Genomic DNA, 24,909 nt, shown 5'->3' with positions numbered 1-24,909 from the left:
CAGGGGACTGAGCATGAAAACTTGGGTATGGAGAAGCACCTCGGAAGAACAGATAGGTAAGGGGATGGGAGGCATCGGGAAGGCAGAAGCAGAGCGTGGGACTTGGCGTGTGTCAGGAGAACGAGAGGAGGGAGGATGTGGAAGAGGTTTACCATACACCTCACCACTTCCAGGGCGCAGTGGAACATAGATGAGACAGCCAGAACCACCACCGGGGGATACCATGTACGATGTTCACGGTCATAGGAAGGATGTGTGTGGACTTGTCCCTGGAGAGGGGCTGGGTCAGCAAAAGAGAAAAGCAGCATGTGAACGCATGTCCCAGACACCCTCTCCCAGTCCTCCAGATACCTGACAAGACAGGCTATTATCCTCATGGAAGCCCTGGCTGGCTTTCAAAACTGCACTTCTTTGCAGGGTTCATCACCTTCAGACAAGGCTTGCTGAATGATTCAGAGTGATGAAGTTTGTGAAAAATACACACCTGGCAGAACATCACACAATCCTGTCATTGTTATTCTCCTCCAAGGATGTTCTTTAAATATGTGGTCCCCCAGGAACCAAGATACCCATACCATTCAAGCCTCTGAACAGAGCTGCTCAAATTCCAATTTGTATCAAATCACCCATAGATCTCTCGGATTCCAGAAGGTCCAAGGTTCCCATTTCTAATGATGCTGCTACTCCAAAGACCACACTCTTGTGCGACCAAGCCATAGAGCAGTGGTCCCAAATTTGTCGGCACGTTGGAATCACTTGGGGAATTTCCAGACTGTGGATTCTCGTTTTCCACTGCCAAAACTGTGATTTAATTGGTCCGGGATATGTGCTGGACTAGGAGTTTTAAAATATCTCCACGTGATTTTAACCAAGTTTAGGAAGGAGGCACTATCCCGGAAATTGCGGAGGAAAGTTGTAAGAGCTTGCAGGAAATTAATCCATAAAGAAGGCAAACCCAAAATTTAATAGTAAGAACTGGATAGTTTGGATGATGCAAGGTTAGTACTCTGCAAAGGGTGGTGGCAGATGTTAAATACATATAAGCAGTGCTTAGGGGTCCATGGAGGACCCATGACTCGCGGGCGCCTTTTGCTGGGGTAGGACGAAGCCCTGAGCCCTTCATTCCTCGCCTCCGCTCTTCCCCGGGAAAGGTAGAGGCGCGAGCAGCCGAGAGGGCTCCCCGGAGCAAACGCATACGCGGGCGCGGGCGGGGTCTCTCGGAGCATGCGCGAGCGCCACGCCGGCGCTCCAACCCCGCCCCTCCGGGGTCACGCTCCCGGAAGTGCCGTGGGCCCACGCGTTGGGTCCGGGGGAGCGGTAGGTGGTCAGCGGTTCTGCGGCACGTGGGTCGGCACGTGGCGGAGCGCTTGGCCCAGGGCAACCTGGAGCCGCCGGCCTCGGTGGCCGAGGCGGTGTCGTCCCTGACTATCGCCGATGCATTCGTTGCAGCCGGCGAGGGCGCCGCCCCGCCGCCCCAGGCGCCCCCTCGGAGCTTCATCTGTTCCTTCCCCAGCTGCAGCGCCGCTTACAACAAGGCCTGGAAGCTGGACGCGCACCTCTGCCGGCACACAGGGGAGGTAACCGGGCTGCGGCCGCCGGGGGCGTGGCGTGCAGGCCTCCGACCTGGGGCAGCCAAGGCCGCCGCCCACTCCTTAGGTCAGGGGAGGATCGAGGACGCAGACAGGTCGTTATAGGACCGAGAGATACCCTTGTCGTGGGTCCAGGGCTCACTAAGCAACGCTTTAATCTTTGATCTTGAGTGATGGCCAGCCACCGCCTCCCTAGAACTTGAAAATACTTGCAAGGTTGGAATACCCTCTCCCACCCTCACCCCTCTGGTGGCTCAGATGATCAAGAATTCGCCTACAATGCAGGAGACCCGGGTTCAATCCCTAGATCGGGAAGATCCCCTGAAGGAGGGCATGGCAACCCACTCCAGTTTTCTTCCCTGGAGAATCCCTTGGACAGAGGAGTCTTGGTGGGCTATAGTCCATGGGGTCGCAAAGAGTAGGTCACGACTGAGTCGACTGACACTTAACTTTTTTCACTTTTCACCTCCCCAATTCCACCCCAATTGGCCTTCAAAGGCCCCGCCTCCTGGGACTGGAATGGCGGGAGAACTTCAGAGTCCTAAGGGTCTGCAAGCAGCCTGTGTTCATTCATTCGTAGTTCTGCACCATTCTAGCCCGGAGAGCTGCAGACCCGACAGGCCTGGCTTCTGGTGTCACGGACCTTACGGTTTAATCCGGACAGACCGAGGAATAAGTAGGAATGCAGCACAGTGAAGAGAGGGCTTCTGGAGGGCGGTGGGGAAAGCCCTCTCTTAACCTGAGTGAGAAGGAAAGGTTTGCGCCCTGCAGACACTTGAGGGAAAAATAGGGCAGGCAGAACTGCCAAAGGAGTGTGTGGTCCTGGGGGCAGACTCCGGGCAATGTGGTTGCGTGGGGGCACCATCCAAGGGGAACCTGAGGGGCAGGCCAGGAAGGTCGTTTGCAGACCAGGGTGCAGATGGCTTTAGAGCCTGGGTTTTGTTTTGAGGGCTGTAGGAAGCCTTTGGGAGGTCACAGATGAGGAAAGGACATCTCATGGAGGCCTAGGAATCAGTCCGGTTTCCTGGGTTTTTACCTTTCCTTTTAGACTCCTGGACTGTGTTTAGGATATTGGCACTCCCAGCTTCCTTCACGCCGGCTGGAAGACTCGGAGCCACGTCATCCCACATCCCACACGTCAGTTTGACAAGCGTTTTTCGAGCCTCCTCCATGCCAGGCTGTGCAGAGTCCTGTGTACCTGGCAGCGCAGTTCTTGTCTTCCTGTCCACCTGCTTTGCCACCAGTACTGTCATCTGAGGCCTCGGTGCCTCCTTCCTGCATGGTCGTGGGGCACGTTTTCTATAGTTCAGTACACAAAACTGGTGATGTGGGGGACCCTTCCTCCCAGCTCCTGGGTCCCTAGTGGTGGTTACACGCTGGGCCGTGAGCTTTTCTGGGTGTGACACAGTCCTCCGTAGCTGTGCCAGGCATTCCCTGAGCAGATGATGGGCTTGTCCAAGATGACACAGAGCCTGCCCTGGACTCTGAGCAGACGAGAGGATGCTGGGGAGAGGAGGCAGGACCTGTGGACATGGGCTGTGCTGATAGCAGCCAGGAAACCTTTGAGGGGGCCACTGCCGAAGCTCAGTGTAGGTCAGGAGCAGCTTCACGAAGCTGTAGTGTTACTGTGGAGGCTGCCCCCCTTTCTCATATGTTGCTATTCCTAGGTCAGAATCTGCTGCAGCAACCTTGTGAGCAGCCATGGCAGTTTGGTCATGTAACCCCAGGCGGCAGGTGCTCAGCACTTACTGGGTGGAAACCACCTCTGCAGACAGAGTCAACGGCTTTGCCCATCACACAGATTAAGGCTTTAAATAACACCAGTGTTACTGACTGGGACGGGACTGACATTCTTTTTCTTTCCTTCCTGCTAGAGACCATTTGTTTGTGACCATGAAGGCTGTGGCAAGGCCTTCGTCAGGGACTACCATCTCAGCCGCCACGCCCTGATTCACACCGGAGAAAAGCCCTTTGTGTAAGTGGGGAACTGTCTTTGGGCCTTTGAAGTGGGTTGTATTTGGCACAGAAAATTGATCGATGACTCATGAGATCAAGAACGTGGGGCTTCTGCATCTCCTCAGAGGAGATTCGGTTTGGAATATGTGGAGGAGAGTCGGGGTTTTGTGTGTCATCGTGTGTGACAACTTCAGGGGTGGGTTCATCTGAAGGTCTCTTGAATCTGATCCTCTCAAATGCTTCCCTGGCAGATTGAGGGCTCTGCATCCTCAGGGCCTTTACGAACCAATCAGCTGCTGGGATAACAGACATAAGCATGAGAAAGTAGAACTGTAACAGTTTATCTTCTGTTTCTTTCAAAGAAGCCCCTGCTCCTTGCCATGCCAGTATTAATTTCATTCTACTCAGAGTTACTCCTTATCTCTGAAAGGGTGGATATACTATTTTTCTTTTAAATCGACTACTTTAAAGCAGTGGATCTAGAATTTGGGGTGCCTCAGAATCACCTGGAAGGCTTGTTAAAAAGATAGAAGAAGCCTGCCTGCTCATCAGGAAGGACCAGTTAAAGTATATGTATATCTATATGGTGGGATACTATACAGCTATAAAAAGGAAGGCAGGCATTCCCTGTGAAACTTGTAAGAAAATCTCCAGGGCTCATTAATTGAAAAACCAAGGTTCAGAAGAGGGTGTTTATCAGGCTATCTTTTTGTGTGTTAAAAAGAACCCGGAGGGTAAACAGGAAGACCTCTATTTGTATTTGCTTCTGTTTATATAAAGAAATCATAAAAGTTATAGAACAAAACTTGAAGTATTCTTGCCTGTTTTGGGAGCAGTGGGAGGCCTGGGTGGGTAGGAGGCAGGGGTGAAAGGATTCGTGCATTTGTGTCCCTTTTCATGCTTTTTGGTTTTTACTTATTAGTGAAATGATGGCTAAGATTAGGGCTTGTAAAGGAAGCCGTGCTTCACCCATCAGATTTATGAAAAGTCATCACAATAAGAGTACATATTTTTTAAAAAGTTCACAGAGAATTTAGATAATTCAGGGTCAAGATATAGAAACACTTGTTAAGGGAACCTGTCCCAGCTTGGTGAGATGCTAGAGGCCACAGCAGTTATGGTTCCGCTCTGTCTGCTTTTTGCCTCTAATTATAAGCTGAAACCAGTTGTTTTTGAGGTCTTTTTGGAAGTGCAGTTTGTAGAGACATTTCAAGCAAAATTAAAGTGATAAAATTCTAAATTGAGAACAGCTTCAATGTGATTTAAGTCTAAGCAGGGTGTGGGCTTTCGGAACTAGTGTTTCCACCTCTCCTCGGCCCACTGTACGTCTGCTGCACTGTGCTTAATTTCAGAAGCCTTACCTGAAAATGCATTTCATTACATGAAATCAAACTGAGATGCCTCCATGGTATGGCTTAACACTTCAAAATTTGTTAAAGAATATTTTATACTATATTTCAGAGTAGATAGCTTTTATAAAGTGGGAGGAGGTAAACATCTTAAAATTTCTCTTCCCTCGGTTTGTTAATATTTTGGTTTATACAATTTCATAACAGTTGTACAGCTAGTGGCTGTGAACAGAAATTCAACACAAAATCAAACTTGAAGAAACATTTTGAACGCAAACATGAAAACCAGCAAAAACAATATACAGTAAGTATGAATGATTTTATATGCTCAAATTCCCTAAATTTTATGTTTACTGCCTGTGTATCTAGAATGTTCATGAGCTAAATTTTGTCTGTCAAATATCTGAATTTAGTTTGACACTAGCTATAATAATATCATAATATTGGTATTGGTATTGTTTTGAAAGCAGACATTTTTTGCTAATTGTATTGTTGGTTCAGTTCAGTCGCTCAGTCATGTCCGACTCTTTGCGACCCCATGAATCGCAGCACACCAGGCCTCACTGTCCATCACCAACTCCCAGAATTCACTCAAACTCATGTCCATCCAGTTGGTGATGCCATCCAGCCATCTCATCCTCTGTCATCCCCTTCTCTTCCTGCCCCCAATCCCTCCCAGCATCAGGATCTTTTCCAGTGAGTCAAATCTTCACATGAGGTGGTCACAGTATTGGAGTTTCAGCTTCAGTGTCGGTCCTTCCAATGAATACCCAGGACTGATCTCCTTCAGAATAGACTGGTTGGACCTCCTTGCAGTCCAAGGGACTCTCAAGAGTCTTCCCCAACACCACAGTTCAAAAGCATCAATTCTTCAGCACTCAGCTTTCTTCACAGTCCAACTCTCACATCCATACATGACCACTGGAAAAACCATAGCCTTGACTAGATGGACCTTTACCAAATGAAACATTTTTTGCTGTTTCAAACATGCTACTTTTTGAAGCTTCTTGAATTTTATAGTAAATGGGTGAAAGAAGGAAGAAAATAACCTCTGCAGTATTTTTATCTTGAAAGGATTCTGTTATGAACTGTTCTTTTTTTCCAAGACTAACAAACCTTTACTAAACAGTGCAGTTTTGAAGGTTGTGAGAAGACCTTTAAGAAACATCAGCAGCTGAAAACCCACCAGTGCCAGCACACCAACGAGCCACTGTTCAAGTAGGTACTTCGCATGGGTGAAAACCTCTTCAAGCTCAGGCAGAGATAAGATTAAAATGCACAGGTGGCGTGCACATGCTCAGAAACAGTTTCTTTCTTTCTTTTTTTTTTATTTTTTAAATTTTATTTTATTTTTAAACTTTACAGTATTGTATTAGTTTTGCCAAATATTGAAATGAATCCGCCACAGGTATACCTGTGTTCCCCATCCTGAACCCTCCTCCCTCCTCCCTCCCCATACCCTCCCTCTGGGTCGTCCCAGTGCACCAGCCCCAAGCATCCAGTATCGTGCATTGAACCTGGACTGGCGACTCGTTTCATACATGATATTTTACATGTTTCAATGCCATTCTCCCAAATCTCCCCACCCTCTCCCTCTCCCACAGAGTCCATAAGACTGATCTATACATCAGTGTCTCTTTTGCTATCTCGTACAAAGGGTTATTGTTACCATCTTTCTAAATTCCATATATATGTGTTAGTATATTGTATTGGTGTTTTTCTTTCTGGCTTACTTCACTCTGTATAATAGGTTCCAGTTTTATCCATCTCATTAGAACTGATTCAAATGTATTCTTTTTAATGGCTGAGTAATACTCCATTGTGTATATGTACCACAGCTTTCTTATCCATTCATCTGCTGATGGGCATCTAGGTTGCTTCCATGTCCTGGCTATTATAAACAGTGCTGCGATGAACATTGGGGTACACGTGTCTCTTTCCCTTTTGGTTTCCTCAGTGTGTATGCCAAGCAGTGGGATTGCTGGATCATAAGGCAGTTCTATTTCCAGTTTTTTAAGGAATCTCCACACTGTTCTCCATAGTGGCTGTACTAGTTTGCATTCCCACCAACAGTGTAAGAGAGTTCCCTTTTCTCCACACCCTCTCCAGCATTTATTGCTTGTAGACTTTTGTATCGCAGCCATTCTGACTGGCGTGAAATGGTACCTCATAGTGGTTTTGATTTGCATTTCTCTGATAATGAGTGATGTTGAGCATCTTTTCATGTGTTTGTTAGCCATCTGTATGTCTTCTTTGGAGAAATGTCTATTTAGTTCTTTGGCCCATTTTTTGATTGGGTCATTTATTTTTCTAGAATTGAGCTGTAGGAGTTGCTTGTATATTTTTGAGATTAGTTGTTTGTCAGCTGCTTCATTTGCTATTATTTTCTCCCATTCTGAAGGCTGCCTTTTCACCTTGCTAATAGTTTCCTTTGTTGTGCAGAAGCTTTTAAGTTTAATTAGGTCCCATTTGTTTATTTTTGCTTTTATTTCCGGTATTCTGGGAGGTGGGTCATAGAGGATCCTGCTGTGATGTATGTCGGAGAGTGTTTTGCCTATGTTCTCCTCTCACAGGCCCTGGGCCTGGGACTTGCACCAGCAGCAGTGCCGGTCCCCGCTCGCAGCCCTGCTGCCTCTTCTCGTGCTGCTGGTGGCCGGAGTGCAGAAGCGGTGCGCTTGTTCTGGCTCCCCAGAGCCAACGCATCTACAGCCCTGTTTTCACACCATCCCCTGGCAGCAGCATTAAGGAAACCAGACACAAACGATTCAGGATGGCTTGGGTATTTACCCCAGCCATCTTTCTCTGGCCATGGAGATGAGGTGTATTGTCCAAAGTACAAAGATGGAAACAGTGTTTAATTTGATCACATAAGCATTAATAACAAAAACAAACTTTTTTTTCTGGGTTTACTCTGCCCAAGGCTGGTCGAGTGACTTGCATCTCATCTGCAACTACTGCAACTAAGTCTGAATTTGAAGTCCCAATTTTGTGACTGCTCTGGTTGTAGGAGAGGGGCTTTCCTGAGAGGGGCTCAGACAGCAAAGAATCTGCCTGCAGTGCAGGAGACCAGGGTTCCATCCCTGGGTCGGAAAGATCCACCTGGAGAAAGCAGTGGTGATCCACTCCAGTATTCTTGCCTGGAGAATCCCATGGACAAAGGAGCCTGGTGGGCTACAGTCCCTGGGGTCACAAAGAGGCAAACACAACTGAGTGACCAACACTTTTACTTTAGTTTTGGGAAGAGGAGACTGGCAGGGTGGGACAGCATACTGTTTATTTTAGTAGTTAGCTCTCTCTGCGAGTGGGTCGATCGGCTGACACTCATGTGTTGTTAACCCAGGTGTGCCCACGAGGGATGTGGAAAACACTTTGCCTCCCCCAGCAGTCTGAAGCGGCATGGGAAGGTCCATGAGGGTAGGTCCCCGTGCCCACCCTGACAGGCACAACAGCTGTAGTGTGTGTAATACTCTGATCTAGCTTGTTTTTGATAATAATAATTTTCCTTTAAGTCTAATTTGATTGTTGTTTATACTGAATATTCACAAAAGACAACATACCAATCTGTTTGTTTTTTAATAGGCTATATATGTCAAAAACAATGTTCTTTTGTGGCAAAAACATGGACAGAGCTTCTAAAACACATGAGAGAAACCCATAAAGGTAAGGCCAGGATGGGGGGACATGATAGAAATGTAATATCTGCCCCTGTAGAACTATTACACATGCTCGGGAAAGTAATAGATTATCATCTATTACTCTCTGTAGTATGTCTCTGTAGTATGTCTTGTTAAGCGCTGGGTCCCTCGGGTGTTGGACACATGATCAGAGAGACCCGTAGCTGCAGGTTCAGGAGGAGCTGGGCCGGGTCTCCAGGCCTGTGCTCACCTGGCATCTTAAGGCTCCAGCGGGGGAGGCACGTGGGGAGGCCCTGGGCTGGAGTCTGTGGGGGCAGCTGGGGAAGCGTGCCCTCTGTGCCTGAGGACAAGGGAGCAGACGGGTCTGTGTAACTTGCTCCCCTGCCCGCAGCCCCATGCAGAGAAGCCCTGTGTTTAACAGGGCTGGGGAACCGTGTATCACATAGGAATGTAGGAGAGCTAAGGCAGACCTTCAAGAAGCAAGCACTGGAGTTCGCTTCCTCCACCCGACATTCCGATGGGTGTGTTGTCATCAGGCTTCTGGCGTCAAACCCATTACTTGATATATTCAGTGTTTGCTTTTTCTCTATGGGTAACGCTGGGGACGCGGGCTCCCCTTGCTTCTGCTCCCCCAGAGGACATAAGGTGTGGCGTGTGCCAGAAAACGTTTAAGCGCAAGGACTTCCTGCGGCAGCACATGAGGATGCACGCCCCCGAGCGGGACGTGTGTCGGTGTCCACGGGCAGGCTGCGGCCGCACCTACACCACCGCGTTCAACCTCCAGAGCCACATCCTCTCCTTCCACGAGCAGCAGCGCCCCTTCGTGTGCGAGCATGCCGGCTGCGGCAAGACCTTTGCCATGAAGGTGAGCCCCGCCCAACTGCCCGCTTCGGGGACGGGGACCGCCCTTGGGTCTGCATCTTTTCTGCCAGGCTCCTGGGAGATGCAGGGGCCAGAGGGCAGGGGTCTGGCCCATCATTCTGGCTCCAGCGGGAGTGGTTCTCCACCAAGCTAAGCAAACACCAGATGGGCCCCTGCCCCTTGAAGTCCAGCCCTCAGCATGGCTGGAACCTGCCGGAAATGCACGTCCAGGCCCCGCTGCAGACCCACTGACTCAGAAGTCTGGGGGATGGGTCCACTCATTTGTTTTTTAACCAACTTCCCAGGTGATTCTTAGGTGACTAAATTTGAGACCCAGTGGCCGGTGGCACCATATGCATACTGTTAAAGAGTCTCCTGATGTCCTGGGTGTCCTTTTGAACTGGAATGGTCTGGGGATTGGGAACTGGGTGGGGTCTGAGAGCTTCGGGATGTTAGTCCAGATTTTGAGAGCAGGACCCCGACCCTGTGCCCAGTTGGTGCTGTCACAGGCAGTGACTGAACTACAGTAGACAGTGGAGGGTGAGGGTCGTGGTCAGCGACAGGGCGGAGACCAGACCTGGGCCAAATTTTCCAGGGGTGTTGCGGGTGCTATAGACACCGGGGCAGTTAGAAGAGTCTCCCTCCTTCAGCTCAGAAGAGTCCATTCAGACCTGGCCCCCTTCCACCCCTGCCCCCTCTGCAGGCGGGGACCACACACACTCCTAACCTGGGTCCTGCGGGAAGGCAGGGATTTCAGTGGAGGAGGGAGCAGTGTGCTCCAGTGCTAGAGGTCAGGTCCCTCCACAGAACAAAACAGAAAGAATGATGTTGGTTTATCTGAGTAACTCATGGGACTTTAACAGACTCCAGGGATGTCTCACGAATATACTCACTGTCTCTCTCTCCTTCACTGCAGCAGAGCCTCAGCAGGCATGCCGTTGTGCATGACCCCAACATGAAGAAAACCAAAGTAAGTTGAGACTTAGTATGCTGTTAATTTTAAAACATTAATTGCTTAAACCAGATGCTAAATATGCTATTTGGCATATTTTCAACTACTTATTAGTTTGTGAGTCTGTACGCCTATCGAAGGCAATTACGTGGAGTTCACGTCCTTATTTACGACAGTTTTATTGTATGCTGCAGCAGTTGCATACCCGACAGACATACGATTCTGATAGTTTTGATTTGGAATTAAAGTTAGTCATCCCTTGGTATCCATGGGGAGTTGGCTCTGGGACCCCCCAGGATACCAGAGTCCGCAGGTGCTTGAGTATATGTAGATTTCCTACTGTGCTCGTGTCCATGTGCCTAACCCCCTCCCCTCCTACCCCTGAGTTCCAGGGCCATCTGTATTTGCATGTAACCTCCGCACATCCTCCTGTGTACCATGAATTATCTCTACGTTACTTATGATACCTAATACAATGGAAATGCTGTGTAAATTGTTGTCAGCACACGGCAAATTCAAACTTTGTGCCTTTTGGAACTTTCTGAATTTTTCCTTTTTTAAAAACACTTTGGATGGGCTGTTGGTTGACCCAGCTGCAGAACCTGTAGACATGAGGCCTGACTGGCTCTGTCTTCCTTATTCCCTAAGGTGAGGCCGTCTCGTGGGAAGCGGAGCCTGGCCTCCCGGCTCAGTGGGTACGTCCCTCCTAAGAGGACACAGGGCCAGGCTGTGCCTTTGCCCAGGAATGGGGAGCCGCTGAGCTGCATGGAAGGCCACGTACTCTCCACGTCGCCATGCTGACCGCAGCTGCACACCCGCCTGCGCTGTGTGGAGGACCACAGACCAGCCAGTGCAGCTCTCTCCCCTGGAAGCATGTGTCTATTAAAGTCACTGGGGCAGGACACCAGATGCTCCGTCCTTCCCGTCTCCCCCATTCAGAGCGTCTCTTCTTGGGGTGTCCGGAGCTGCTCTCCACGCAGCCTCCTCCTTTTTGCTCAAGGGACGAAGAACACACATCACAGCCTTGCCTCCTCTGATGGGCTGTGGCCGGGATGAGAAGGTTGCAATTCCAGACATGGTCTGGACGATTCGATTACACATCTCCTCCTAGAAGAGGAAACAAAAGGCTAGTATAAAACCAGCACCTCTGATTCTTTCCAGTGTTCATGCTTATCTGATACCCATAAAAGCCAACATTCTTGAATTGCTATATAAGGGATCTGCTAAGTCAAATCGTATAGACCTGGTTAAGCTGATTGAAAACTGTACAATAACCAGGTGGTTATACAAACTCCATGTAACTAGTCCAACGCACTAAAGGTTTGATAGCTTTGAATCCCCCGTCATGACACTTGAGAGGCTGTTTGACCCAAACCACCCTCTCACAAAAAGTGCAAAGCGGTGGGTTTGGGCACTGGCAGGGCCCCCTTATCCCCCTAGGTTGTCAGCTCGGTGCTGGTCCCAGCTGTCCTTCACAGAGTCACTGAGGTGGTCAGAAAAAGACACATGGTTCTAGAGATTCTGGGTGGGCTGGACTGGGCCCAGGGCCTGGGTCATTCTAGTCTGGAGCTAGGGCTGAAAACCACTGGAGTAAATGCTGCCTTTATCTGCTGCTGTGTAACTCCAAAAGCGAAATCCACAGATCCTCCACAGACTTATCCTGGGACTGTAAACTAACACGTTCTAGAAGAGTTTGACTTGAATGCTTCTCAGAGGCATTTATAAACAGGAATCGGACTTAAAAAGATGAACCCATACAGTCTCTAGTTTTCTTATTTAAATGTTAGACCCTCTACAATCTGTGAAGTAGAATAGTATATAGCCCTTAAGTGAGAAAGTAGTGTTCTCACATGGCGAAGTACTTAACGCTACAGTGGGAAAAAAGTGTGTACATTTTGCATTTTGAAAACCCAATTAGAAAGCTACCACCAAGACTGGGCGGAATTATTACTTTTCTCTGCCTTTACGTTTTCCAGGTTTTCCACAGCTGTATTTGTAAGTTCAGAAAACAAGCAGTGGCTCAGGCCCGTCTTCACTTACCATTTTGTCCTCGGGCTCGTCTGCACTCCTCCCTTTCTTTACTGTAATCTGGACTTTGTACTTTTTTTCGATCCACTGCTGAATCTGTTTACTCTTTGTGTCCAGATCATGTTGTCCAATATTTGAAGAAAAAGTCAGCTCCTTGGTCAGGGTGGGTCCTAGGTTGAAAGAGCGAGATCTGGGGCTAGTGTGTGAGGCCTGTGTTTATCGCACGCGTGTCCTAAGGTCTACGCTGCTACAGGCCCTCCTGGTTTTAACAGTTTCACCCTCCAGTTAAATAGAGGAGACAGACACAAGGTGAAATACCACTTTTGCCAAGTAAGAGTACCTAAACAGGGAATGCTTCTGTTTATCATTACCATTGTTTGATGAAAGAACAAAGGAATGGTCCTTTAAAGAGAACCAGGTACTTTTTTTTTTTTCATTTTGGGTGGTGTTCACTGTACTTTTTCTTCATCCTTTTTTAACTTAAATAAAAATAATTTTTCTAAAAAGATACACCTCCTTGCTTCTCAGAGCTCCTACCGGCTGGTTAGAGTCCTCTGTTAGCCCTTCCGCCACCTCTGAACCAAGCTTCTCAGGCTGTTCACCTTTTTTTAAATGTGACGCAGTTTGATGCCCTTAGCACTGCAGCGGGCCTCTTCTGGATATTTTTTGTTTTCTAGTCAATATCCCTGTTGCTAGATGTGTTGTCCAGAGAATCGACACATTCTGACCTCTAGTGATCAGCAGTTACTAGCCATCATGAAAAACAAACCTCTTCACTTGATTCAGCTCACGGCTTCTGTAAGGTTTAAGTGACAAGATGGTAAAACACGTTGAGTGTTCCTACCCTGACTATCACAGTGGGCATGGGGGATGCTCTGGGGATGACTTCAGAGTTAGGAAGAGCTTCTCTGTAATCAACTGCCTGCCTCCCCTCAGAGATGAGAGGAGAGAAGGAGGAGGGGACCCAGGGCAGGCGAGAGGCCAGGACAGGACTGGGAACTCGTCCCCACCTCTCCCACACCTCACCCCATGCGGCGCTCTGCGGTCCCGGCCCTGGGAGGCCCCGCCACCGGGAAAAGAGGGGAAAAGAGCGCCCATCGTTTTGGCGGTGGTCGCCTTGTCTGTCTCTCATTTTGCACAGGGGTAAAGGAAGAGATGACGGATACAGAGTAGCAAGGAGAAAAGGAAAAGAAGTAAGTGGATGGAAAACACACTGGACACAGCAGTAAAACCGGATTCCCGTTACTCACCGCCTGTGTTTACAGGCACTTGGCAGATGCCCGATTTAAACTGCAGATCTGCCAGCCCGAGGGACATGAGAGCAGAGAGCAGGGTACCTACCCGGCTTGGGTGCGGCCCTCTCTGCCTCTCTGAGCCGCAGCCGCTCCTGGTGGATCTGTGCGCCCGTCAGGAGCTGGTACTGCGGGGGCTCGGCGCTGGCGTCCCTCTTCACCAGCCGCAGGTCCCGCTCAGCCATGAGCCTGATCACGTTTGCCCGGTGCATGTGGCCCAGGTCGTTGCCCTGCTCATCCAGCACGTGAATGATGCGCTCGTTGATTTTTCTCCCAACGCTACTGAAAGCCGTCTCGTTCTTTTTTTTCTTTGTCATCTCGTCCTGGGTGTCTTCAGTGCTAAAAGCTTTCGCGTGAATGAGGCAGGACGGTCTTGGGGGCTGCTGTGTGGGCGCTGGCCCCTGTAAGATGTATTTGCCCAAACATCTTCTAATGCAGTAATTCTCAGTCTTTACCGTTTGTAATGTTAACTTCTTGAGGAAAAGAGCAGCCATCCTATAAAGCAGGGAGAAAAGATCATTAAAACCCAGCCGTTCATTCCTTCGGGTTGGTGCTGTGGCGCACGGAGGCGGCTGGTCAGAGGTGAGGGAGAGGACGCGGTGCCTCAGACAGCGCTTCTTGGGGACGCTCCCGGGTCTCCTGCTCGAGCATTGCCGGGGTGTGTAAGGCTGGGACTCCCTCTGGTCCGACTTTGATCCTCCTGGGCTGTGTATCCCAGCCCTCTTGCCGTCACCACCACACACACCCACTGTTGACCAGTAAATAGCACAGGAAGTGACGGGAGGTGCGCACTCTGACTGCCCTGCCCCTCAGGTACCCAGGTCGATCCCTGCAACGCCATCCCTGCAGAGGTAACTGCCCGCCCAAGCCCAAGCCCTCCACCCAGGCAGCACCCTCGGGTCAGCACGTGCAGGACCGAGTTCCACCTGCCCTCCCGCCCCAGCTCAGGCCTCCTGTTTCTATATCACACACGCACTTCATGTGTGATACAGAGCTAAGCGATCCCCAGACAGCTAAGTGATCCTTGGCCCTTCTTTTTCTCTTAGGCGTTCATCAGCAGATCCCATTGTTCCACCTCTAAAAGCCACCAGGACCCAACCACTCCCCACCCCCTCCCTTGCCGTCACCCACCCCTGAGTGCAGTGATCACCTCTCACCTGGGTCAGGTCCCAGCCTCCTGACCGCCTCCTGCAGCTGCCCTTGGCCCTGATGACCATCACCCATGCTTAAAGCATGGACGTCAGACAACGGCCCCACTGTGCTCACAGCCCTCCAGGGCCCCCGCCTCACCCCAGAGCCCTCCCTCACCCCACCCCACTCCGCCACAGCACCCAGCCCACCTCCTCCACTCACTCTTCCAAGCTTGCAGCTCCTTGCTGTTCTTGTAAACACCGTACACACACACCCCCACCCCTATGTGATCCTTTCCCTCAGATAATGCAGCTTCGTTCAGTTCTCGTCCACTCTGTAAATGACACACCCCATCCTTGCAAACCCATCACTTTGCCCTTTAAAAGCATCCACTGCTGACATTTATCTCCACACAACGTTCGTGACCTTCCCTCAGTAGAATGTAAGCTTCATGAGAAAACATGTCTGTCCACTGGGTTAGGAGCACGGCAAGGGACCCACTGGTTCTAACCCAGCGCCTAGAGTCTGTCCCAGAACATGCAGCATCCTCAGTATCCTCATGGGGCCGATTCCAGGGCCCCCGGAGACACCCAAATCCACGGACACTCGAGTCCTGCATGTAAAACGCTGTGTGTTTGCATGTAACCTGTGTACATCCTTCCACATACCACATCGTCTCTAGGTTACTTACAAAACCTAACAGGGGAAATGATATGTCAATAGCTGCCTGGCATAGCAAATCAGTCTTGCTTTTTGGAACTTTCCAGAGTTTTTTTTCCCTGAGTATTTTCAGTCATGGTTGGTTGCATCCATGGATGCAGAACTGGTGGACACGGAGGACTGGCCATACGTGCTGAATGAATGTGTGAGTCAAAGGAGACGGTCAGGAGGGAGGCAGTATCCGCAGGCATTATCCCGGGTCTTCAGGTGCATCACCCCACCCGCCACACAGAAGGCTGCTAAGTGTGGTATCTGTCTATTCTAGAAATGCTCAACTTTCCTCCTTATATCTTCTTCCTTTATTCAAAACCTAGGGTCTTTTTTCCCAGGAGTATTCGATCATATCACTGCATCAGCTTCTTCTGACGATCTTCTATAGTACCATCAGAAAATAGTCAGACTTATGAGTAAACCTTGAATAAAATGACCCATGCTTTACCAAAGAAGGAAACAGTTCCTAGCTGGCATTTCAAATGTCCACCACCCTCCATGAGACCTGTGATGTTTCATCCACGGTGAATGAGGCGCCTGGAGTCATGCAGAAGGACCCCACCTGCAGATGCTGCAGAGGCCCCAGGATTGGACTGAAACTGGGTTTAAATAGCTGAGCCACATCAAAAAGTCTACAAACAATAAATGCTGGAGAGGGAGTGGAGAAAAGAACCCTCTTACACTGTTGGTGGGAATGCAAACGGGTATAGTCACTATGGAGAACAGTGTGGAGATTCTTTAAAAAACCGGAAATAGAACTGCCATATGACCCAGCAATCCCATCACTGGGCATATACACCAAGGAAACCAGAATTGAAAGAGACATGTGTACCCCAATGCTCATGTTTACAATAGCTAGGACATGGAAGCAACCTAGATGTTCATCAGCAGATGAATGGATAAGAAAGCTGTGGTACATATACACAATGGAGTATTACTCAGCCATTAAAAACAATGCATTTGAATCAGTTCTAATGAGGTGGATGAAATGAGCCTATTATACAGAGTGAAGTAAGTCAGAAAGAAAAACACCAATAGTATGTATTAATGCATATATATGGAATTTAGAAAGATGGTAACGATGACCCTATATGCGAGCAAAAGAAACACAGATATAAAGAACAGACTTTTGGACTCTGTGGGAGAAGGCAAGGGTGAGATGATTTGAGACAATAGTGTTGAAACATATTACCGTATGTGAACTAGATCACCAGTCCAAGTTCGATGCATGAAGCAGCCACTCAAAGCCGGTGCACTGGGACAACCCTGAGGGATGGGATGGGGAATGAGGTGAGGGGGTGGGGCTTCAGGATGGGGGCACATGTACACCCATGGCTGATTCGTGTTGATGTATGGCAAAAACCACTACAATATTGTAAAGTAATTAGCCTCCAATTAAAATAAATTTTTTAAAATTATAATAACTAATCATAAAACACCATTAAATATATACCACTATGAAAAATTAAATAAATAAATAGCTGAGCTACTTACTGCTCAACAGCAAACAATCAGACACTTATTCATGGAGGAAGCCCCCAAAGCAAAAAAAGCAGGAAAGTCTGAAGACGCTGGAGAAAACTTCTATTTATCATGAAAAAGCACACATGCCGTGTGTGATCAGTCAGCAATCCATTACACAGAACAAGGGAGCAAATAAACTAGGCACAGGAAAAAGATGGATTCCAGAACCTGGAGTTTTCCTAAGACTGAAGACAGTGGTTTTCTCTTCCCTATTCTTCCTAATTATCATTCTCTAATTTTTATAAGGAGGAAGTATTTTTTATACTAATAAATTCTATGTATTTACAAAATAAAAACTGTTTCTGAAACATAGTTTTTTTAAAAAGCTTTAAAAAGACTTTCCCAAAAGAGGAAAAGGTAAATAGAATATTTACCTTTATTTTTTTTAAAGCATCTTTGCTGCTGCTGCCGCCGCTAAGTCGCTTCAGTTGTGTCCGACTCTGTGCGACCCCATAGATGGCAGCCCACCAGGCTCCGCTGTCCCTGGGATTCTCCAGGCAAGAACACTGGAGTGGGTTGCCATTTCCTTCTCCAATGCAGGAAAGTGAAGTTGGTCAGTCATGTCCGACTCTTAGGGACCCCATGGACTGCAGCCTACCAGGCTCCTCCGTCCATGGGATTTTCCAGGCAAGAGTACTGGAGTGGGGTGCCACTGCCTTCTCCGAAAGCGTCTTTACCATTATTCAAATTTTTAAAGGGTTTAAACCTTCCTGACTTACACAGCAGTTATGCTTCAATACTAGCTAAATTTTGACTTTAGATCAGCAAAGTTGAAGATATACAAATTTCTTCCAAATAAACTTTACATAGATAAACATATAAATACAGTTAGGGGGGGAAAAACCTGTGATATTAAATGTGAGAGACAAATAACAAATTCAAGTCATTAAGAAACTTTTAATCAGGAAAATTCTCAAACACGTACAGAAGAAAGAGCAAAAGGAAGGCCGAAGCATCCATCGCTCAGCTCCCTGACTCTCAGCACGCCAGCCAACGTGCTTCCTCTCCACCAACAACTGCTCCCTGGACCCCAACATCCAGTAACGACTTCACAGTAAATCCCGTCTCATCAATAGCCAATTGAGTACATCACCTCTAAGAGCTGAGGACTTGCTTATCTTCTGAATAACAACAGTACACATCCCAACTAATAATCATTCCTCTACATCATCAAATATCCAGGCTTCAGATGTCCCTGGTGGTTATCATTCTGTTTATGTTTCATTTACAACTTGATTGCATGAAGAGACTCTCACTGGCCAAATGTGTGATCATTTACACATCAGTGACTGAAATTAATTTCAACATACCAACCATGCAAAAATCCATGAAAAAGAAAGACAGTTTGCCACAACTCTACGTGACTAATACCCTGACTCCTTACTTTGGAAATTGGTCATTAAAGAAAAAGAACTAAGTATTTATCCTACCTTTTTAGGAAGAACTATAATCATCCCCAGTTGATGAAGAAAAGTGTTCTTTAGAGGAGAATGCCAGCTAATATCTGGAGAAGAAAAGTAAAAGTTAATTGAAAACCACCATTTTCCCAACTCCAAGCAGACCACTGATTCAGGCTTGTTCAGTTTCTAAGTCATGTCTGACTCTTTGTTCAGGCCTAGATGGTTGCAAACATCATTAGGTAAAAGGCTGATAAGGAAATAAGGAGTTCATGGGGTGCCAAAGGGTGACCCAAGGTACACTTCCAAATGGAAGCAGGAAACACATGCTCCAGCTGTCACCCCATAACGGGTCAGACTCAGCACTCTGACACCCTAACACTTGTCTTTTCGTGGGATGGGTGATCCTTCTGTGAAACAGGCCTGCCCAAAAAGGCTGAACCGGAACAGCATCAAGCCTCCTGGTTTTCAAGGATGTAAGGGCCAGACTCTGAGAGGAACAAATCAGATGACACAACAAGGAAACCACTGACAAATCCAGACTATGAGACAAGACTTCTGGCTTCAAGCCTTACAAAAAAATCAGTGTCACTGGAAACTTGAATTAAAAGACTAAGGAGACATAATCATAAAATTCAATGACTGAAAAAGAAGCAATTAAAAAGACACATGGGGATAAGGGAGGAAGAACTACATATGGCCTAGATTCATGATGGATTAGACTCTATCAGAAAAGTACTATTTTCTCAGCCATGAAAATGGCATTCTTAGGAAATCTTAGGGAGTTAGTCATGACATCTGCTTACTTACTCTGAAATGGTTCAGCAGCAAATGTGATTATGACAACATCTGCAGAAGCTCGATTATGCTTGTATGAGTGCTTAGTTGTTAGTCTTTCAACTTTTCTATGTTTAAAATTTTTTTTCATAATTAAAAAGTTCATTTTAGAAAGAATCAACAACCTACAGGGAGGAAAAAATTCACTAGTCATGCCAATATGACTATTCCAGTCTGTGTAATTGTATATTTACTGTAATTTAATAAACTGGCACTCTGACTTTATGTATCCTTAACAAATATTTCTTTCATTAGCTGTAAGTCTATGTTTAAGCAGAGCCTATGTCTAAGGAACTTTACAAACTTAATGGTCTGACTTTTTTTTTTTTAATTGCAAATTGCCTTTCTTTCTCCATCTGGTTTTCATCAGATCAAGTCCAAAAGTGCCTTACCTGGTAAATGGTGATGATTTCAGTTTAAAGTAGAATGTGTACAATTTTCTGCTAACCGAAGTAGCTAAAAGCTAATGTAAGAAGTAGCTAAAAGCTAGTATTTTGGAGAAGGGCTCTCAGAAGCTGGGGGCCCACCTGCATCATCTGGGGATGCTTTTTCAGAACACACGATGTGTCCTCACCCCTCTCCTAGTTAATAGCTCCAGGGTTAGGACCCCCAGAAAAAGATGGCATAAGAAAGTGAGTAATAAAGCATTACAGTGTAGGTGGATTCAAGTAACTTACGCTGAGATGTCTTGGGCTACCCTTAACCTTTCAAGACTGATGCAAAATAGGAAGCCCGTTTCTCTGATGAGATGTCTTTGTCAAACATATAACAGCCTGAATGAATCAGATCTATCAAAATGAAAATGCTTATGTTCTTATGACAATACTGGTACACTTGGTCACTCCCACAACTATCGTTTCTGAGACATCCAAAAATATTTTAAGAGCCAGTTACCTTAAAGCCAGTTACTTAAAATGCACAATTTGATAGTATGAGATATCCATTTCTGATTTTGTATTTATTCAGACCTTACTGAAACCATGCTGTGCTGTATCAGCTGCATCTACTGGTAGTTTTAATTGAGTACCTAACTCCACATTCTAGAGAGAAACAGAGGGCTTTTCGCTGTTGTTCTTTACTTACTTGAGACGGGATCACTGAAAAACTCCACATCCTCTGAGCACTGGAACAGACTGACAGGTATCCCCAGAGCCCATCTCCTCTGGTCGTGGCTCCTCTTCTGCAGCTCCTGCTACTTTCTGTCCTCACTCCACTTCCTGGGATTCTTCTGCATCATCCCTGACTGTCCTAGATGATATAAGAAAAAATGTCAAGTTACATTATTCCAGATGTACACAACAGGGGAATTGTGTTTGATACATATATTCCATAAGAACTGGAATGTAAACATTTAGCCATAAAGTGGGCAGTCCTGAAATGTGTGGCACTTCCTTGTGCTGCCTGTAGGGCTGCGTCCTTCACACTGTCACACCAGTCTTCAGTTGTCTCAAAGGAATCACATTCTTTGAGGACTATTACCAAGTTTAAGCTTGTACTGCTCACCACACGACAGACCAACAAATCGACAGACGAGTTGTTGGGATGAGGAATGGTGACTGAAAGCCAGCAGACTGAGAAGATGATGGACTTGTGTCCCAAAGAACCTACTTCCCTGAGTTAGAATTCTGACTTCTTTTACATGAAAAGGGAAAGGGGTAAAGTCAGGTTCCAGCCAGACTCCAGAGGGGATATGTTAATTTCTTCCTCCTTGCAGCCATTCAGAGGTGGGACTGGACAAGGTGTTTTCTGCGACCTAAACAAAGGTATTTGAGCTTCACCTGGGAGGCAGGGTTTCTAAAGATGGACCACTGTGTAATTTAAGCTTGCAGGCAACATCTCTTTAATGATTAACTGGAATACAGTGGCGCTTCCCTATTATAAGGCAACTTTCCCCAACTTTCATTAAGAAAATGCTTAAATATTCAGAAAAGTTAAAATATTATATAGTCAACACCCCAATACTCATTCACCTAGATTCCACTATTGCTCTCCTTGGTATATGTATATTTACTCCTTTTTCCATCCATTTTATTATGTTTTGATACATTTCAAAGTAAGCTGCAGACACTGCTACACTTCACCCTCAAATACTTCAGCATGCATATCATTACCTAGAGTTCAGTATTTGTTTACAACTCATCATTTTGAGACAAAATTTACAAACAATGACATGTACAAGTCTTAAGCATATAATTTGACAACACCTCTGTAACCAAACTCCTATCAACTGACGAGATGAAGATAACTTCTATTTACTTGTTCACTCACTGCTTTTCTTTCCTACATAGCTGATATTGTATATTGATATCTATTATTTCCTAGGAGATTGGAACAAAAGTTACATGGATTCTAGTGGACTAAAATATTTATGAAATTAATTTTTCCAATTCTGATGACTTTTAAGAAGCCTCTGTCACGCCTTCCAAAGGAGTTTCACTAAGTCCTTCTGCCTGCAGCCTGCTCCCTTCCCCATGTGCCCGCTCTGGTAGGGGCTGAGCATTGCAGACCCCAGGCCTGCAGGTTGCTGTCTGCTGGCTCTGGTTTTGCACAAAGTATTCTCCATACCGAGATGGGCTGTTTAAGAGCTAGAATAGTGACTAAAAACACTGGAAAAAGCCAACATAATATCTTGGCTAATTATTTAACCACATTTCTTTAGCCATAAAATTTTAAATTTATTTTTTAGTTATTTTATTGAAATAAGCATCCAGAAAACATTAAAAAAAAAGCTTTTAAATCCTGAGTTCAAGACTCAATACTAAAATATGTACTTAATCCTGTATATAATTCTTCTAATCTGTCATCTCACCTTCCAGAACCCCCATCTCAGAGACCAGCATCTTTTCCAGGTCTGCTCTCCAGCACTCCCACAGCTAATCCAACACCAAGGCTTCTCAATGTTACTTCCAAACACTAATCAAATCCACCTACTTCTCTCCATGTCCATCGCCACCACCCTCCTGAGGACACCTCCCACCATCAGTCTCCTAACTAGGCTCTTGCACCTTGAACTCCTCCCCTCTGCACTGCTCGTGCTGGCTCCACACGCAGTGCCCGCCCACCTTAAAATTGCCTGCAGACTAAAGACCTACAGCTTTCAGGAGGCCAAAAGGCCCTTCCCGCCTCATTCCACACCAAACTTCCTTTATGCCTAAACCACACTGGCCTTGCTATCTTGAATGCTCTTCCCCCTTTGTTTAGGGAACTCCCTTCCTGCCGAGCGCTGCCTTTCTCAGGGAATTCCTCCGATCACCTCCAAGCCTAAGCCAGATCTTCCCTGAAAGCGCCCCCGCCCCGCCCCCCGCATTTGTTTTTCGAGGTCAACGGTCAAGTATCCCCACAGTATAACCTCTCTTTCCAAGATTATAATTTTGTGATTATTACTGATTCCTTCACTAGACGGTGAGTTCTGTGAAGCAAGGAACACACGTGGCATACCCTTCCCGGAACCGCGCCTGGCACAGTAAAACCTCACAGCTTGCCCTCGGAACTGCGGCTATTCAGAAAGAACATGTTTTTACTTTTTTCAAGGAGCCCTATGCCGGGGAGCCCAGTAAATGATAAAAGGGAGTAAAAAAAGAAAAAGAAATCCCAGATGGTTCGGCGACTTTCCTCCAGCATTCCTCCTTGGGCGGCCTCGGAGAGCAAGGGTATGCAGGTGTCTGCGCTGTCTCACCTTCCAGGCGCGGAGCCAGGGGCCGAGGGGCGGGGCTACGCGCGCCGAACGGACCAATCAGGTGCGCTTGCGATGGCCACGCCCATCCACGCGCCGCGGCGCGCCCGAGTAAGAGCCGGGCGTAGCAACGTCCGGCGTGCGTGTGTCCCCGTACGTGCGCCATGATGGCCGGACGGAAGACGTAGGGGCCGGAAGGACGGGCGCCCGGCCTATCCAGGGCTCTAAGTCAACTTTACACCCCGGCCGCACTGCGGCCGCACGGCAGCGTCTGCAGTCCGCCGGGAGGTGGGCGGCATTGGCCTTTCAAAAGGACGACGACACGGCCGAGCGCTAGGCCGCAGGCCCGCCCCTATGACCCCGTGTTCCCGCCGCAGGTTCCCTCACTCGCGCAGCGCCCCTGGCCTTTGGGTTTACCTGTGCCGAGCCGCCGATTGATGAGGTTTGGCGGCAGCAGCCCGCAAGCGGGCTCCCCGGTGAGACCCTGTTCGCCTTCCGTAGTGGGCGGGGCCTCGCCGGCTTTAAAAGGAAGGCGACGTTAGGAGGAGAGCGTTTCCGGCTGGCGGCTTCAAGTTCTCCGACAGAAAAGGGCGCGCATTGGCCGCTCCCCTTGCTCCAGCCGCCGCAGGTGGTGCGGCGATCGGAGGCCCGCTTCCCCTCGATCCCTTACGTTGGCGCCGACCTCAGTGTAGCTGCGTGCCCAGTGGGCTTACAGCTTGCATACGTCTTTCTTATTTAATAAAATACTACTTTGATAGGATGGTTAATCAGTTCAGTCCAGTTGTTCAGTCGTCTCCGACTCTTTGCGACCCCATGGACTGCAGCACACCAGGGCTCACTGTCCATCACCAACTCCCGGAGTTTACTCAAACTCATGTCCATCCACTCAGTCATCCTCTGTCATCCACTTCTCCTCCTGCCTTCTATCTTTCCCAACATCAGGGTCTTTTCCAGTGAGTCAGTTCTCATCAGGTGGCCAAAGTTTTGGAGTTTCAGCTTCAGCCTCAGTCCTTCCAATGAACATTCAGGACTGCTTTCCTTTAGGATGGACTGGTTTGATCTCCTTGCTGTCCACGGGACTCTCAAGAGTCTTCTCCAACACCATAGTTCAAAAGCATCAATTCTTCGGCGCTCAGCTTTCTTTAGAGACCAACTCTCACATCCATACATGACTACTAGAAAACCATAGCTTTGACTAGACAGACCTTTGTTGGCAAAGTAATGTCTCTGATTTTTAATATGCTGTCTAGGTTGGTCATAACTTTCCTTCCAAGAAGTAAGCGTCTTTTAATTTCATGGCTGCAATCACCATCTGCAGTGATTTTGGAGCCCAGAAAAATAAAGTCAGCCACTGTTTCCCCAGTCCTGGGTGTTCATTGGTAGGACTGATTTTGAAGCTGAAACTCCAATACTTTGGCCACCTGATGGAAAGAGCTGACTCATTTGAAAAGACCGTGATGCTGGGAAAGATTGAGGGCCGGAGGAGAAGGGGACGACAGAGGATGAGATGGTTGGATGGCATCACCAACTCAATGGACATGGTTTTGGGTGGACTCTGGGAGTTGGTAATGGACAGGAAGGCCTGGCGTGCTGCAGTTCATGGGGTCGCAAAGAGTCGGACGTGACTGAGTGACTGAATTGAACTAAACTGAGGTTGGTCATAGCGTTTCTTCCAAGGAGCGAGCGTCTTTTAATTTCATGGCTGCAGTCAGTGACAGTGACAGGATGGTAACAAGCTATTTTGTAAACAACTTTATGCTTACTGTGATGGGAGCCCTGCCTCAAAGTTCAGGTGGACAGGCAGACTTGGGAAGTAGAGGCTTCCCTTGATTCCCAGGTTAGGGGCGCTAGCCACCTGCAAGAGCACTGGGCCGGGTGGGGAAGGCCCACATGGCCCGCCACCCAGGAGAGCTCAGAGTGGTCAGCGTGTAACCAAGGGGACACGCTCATGGCAGGTGCATGGCATGTGCTGGC

The 24,909-nt window shown here is 47.6% G+C and overlaps 2 protein-coding genes across 32 annotated transcripts; one reads left to right on the top strand and one right to left on the bottom strand.

Moving 5' to 3' along the window:
- Positions 1–27: 27 nt before the first annotated feature.
- GTF3A (general transcription factor IIIA) lies at positions 28–12,876 on the top strand. The gene is made up of 10 exons (XM_086328409.1): positions 28–56; positions 1,067–1,577; positions 3,464–3,564; positions 5,102–5,198; positions 6,024–6,112; positions 8,235–8,308; positions 8,474–8,554; positions 9,165–9,394; positions 10,307–10,360; positions 10,991–12,876. Exons 1-10 carry the CDS (start codon positions 28–30, stop codon positions 11,141–11,143), a joined length of 1,419 nt encoding a protein of 472 aa, XP_086184535.1. The 3' UTR covers positions 11,144–12,876.
- Positions 10,506–23,437, bottom strand: MTIF3 (mitochondrial translational initiation factor 3). Of its 31 annotated transcripts, none has more exons than XM_086329647.1 (8): positions 22,939–23,437; positions 20,346–20,510; positions 19,236–19,387; positions 18,459–18,532; positions 17,403–17,554; positions 13,712–14,157; positions 12,383–12,540; positions 10,506–11,449 (listed from the first exon to the last, which is right to left on the bottom strand). In XM_086329647.1, the coding sequence occupies exons 6-8, from the start codon at positions 14,154–14,156 to the stop codon at positions 11,231–11,233; spliced, it is 822 nt and encodes a 273-aa protein (XP_086185773.1). In that variant the 5' UTR covers position 14,157; positions 17,403–17,554; positions 18,459–18,532; positions 19,236–19,387; positions 20,346–20,510; positions 22,939–23,437; the 3' UTR covers positions 10,506–11,230. The 31 variants fall into 31 exon arrangements, with proteins under 31 accessions (XP_086185773.1, XP_086185741.1, XP_086185753.1 ...); XM_086329615.1 differs by lacking the exon at positions 17,403–17,554 and adding an exon at positions 16,697–16,770; XM_086329627.1 differs by lacking the exon at positions 19,236–19,387 and adding an exon at positions 16,697–16,770 and having other exon boundaries at positions 17,403–17,557.
- Positions 23,438–24,909: the final 1,472 nt, after the last annotated feature.

Source organism: Bos grunniens, chromosome 12 (genome assembly GCF_055505025.1).
Source record: "Bos grunniens cultivar Pamir isolate PY7600 chromosome 12, Bosgru_T2T1.0, whole genome shotgun sequence".
NCBI classification, from domain to species: domain Eukaryota; kingdom Metazoa; phylum Chordata; class Mammalia; order Artiodactyla; family Bovidae; genus Bos; species Bos grunniens.
This window is presented reverse-complemented; position numbering and strand designations above follow the sequence as displayed.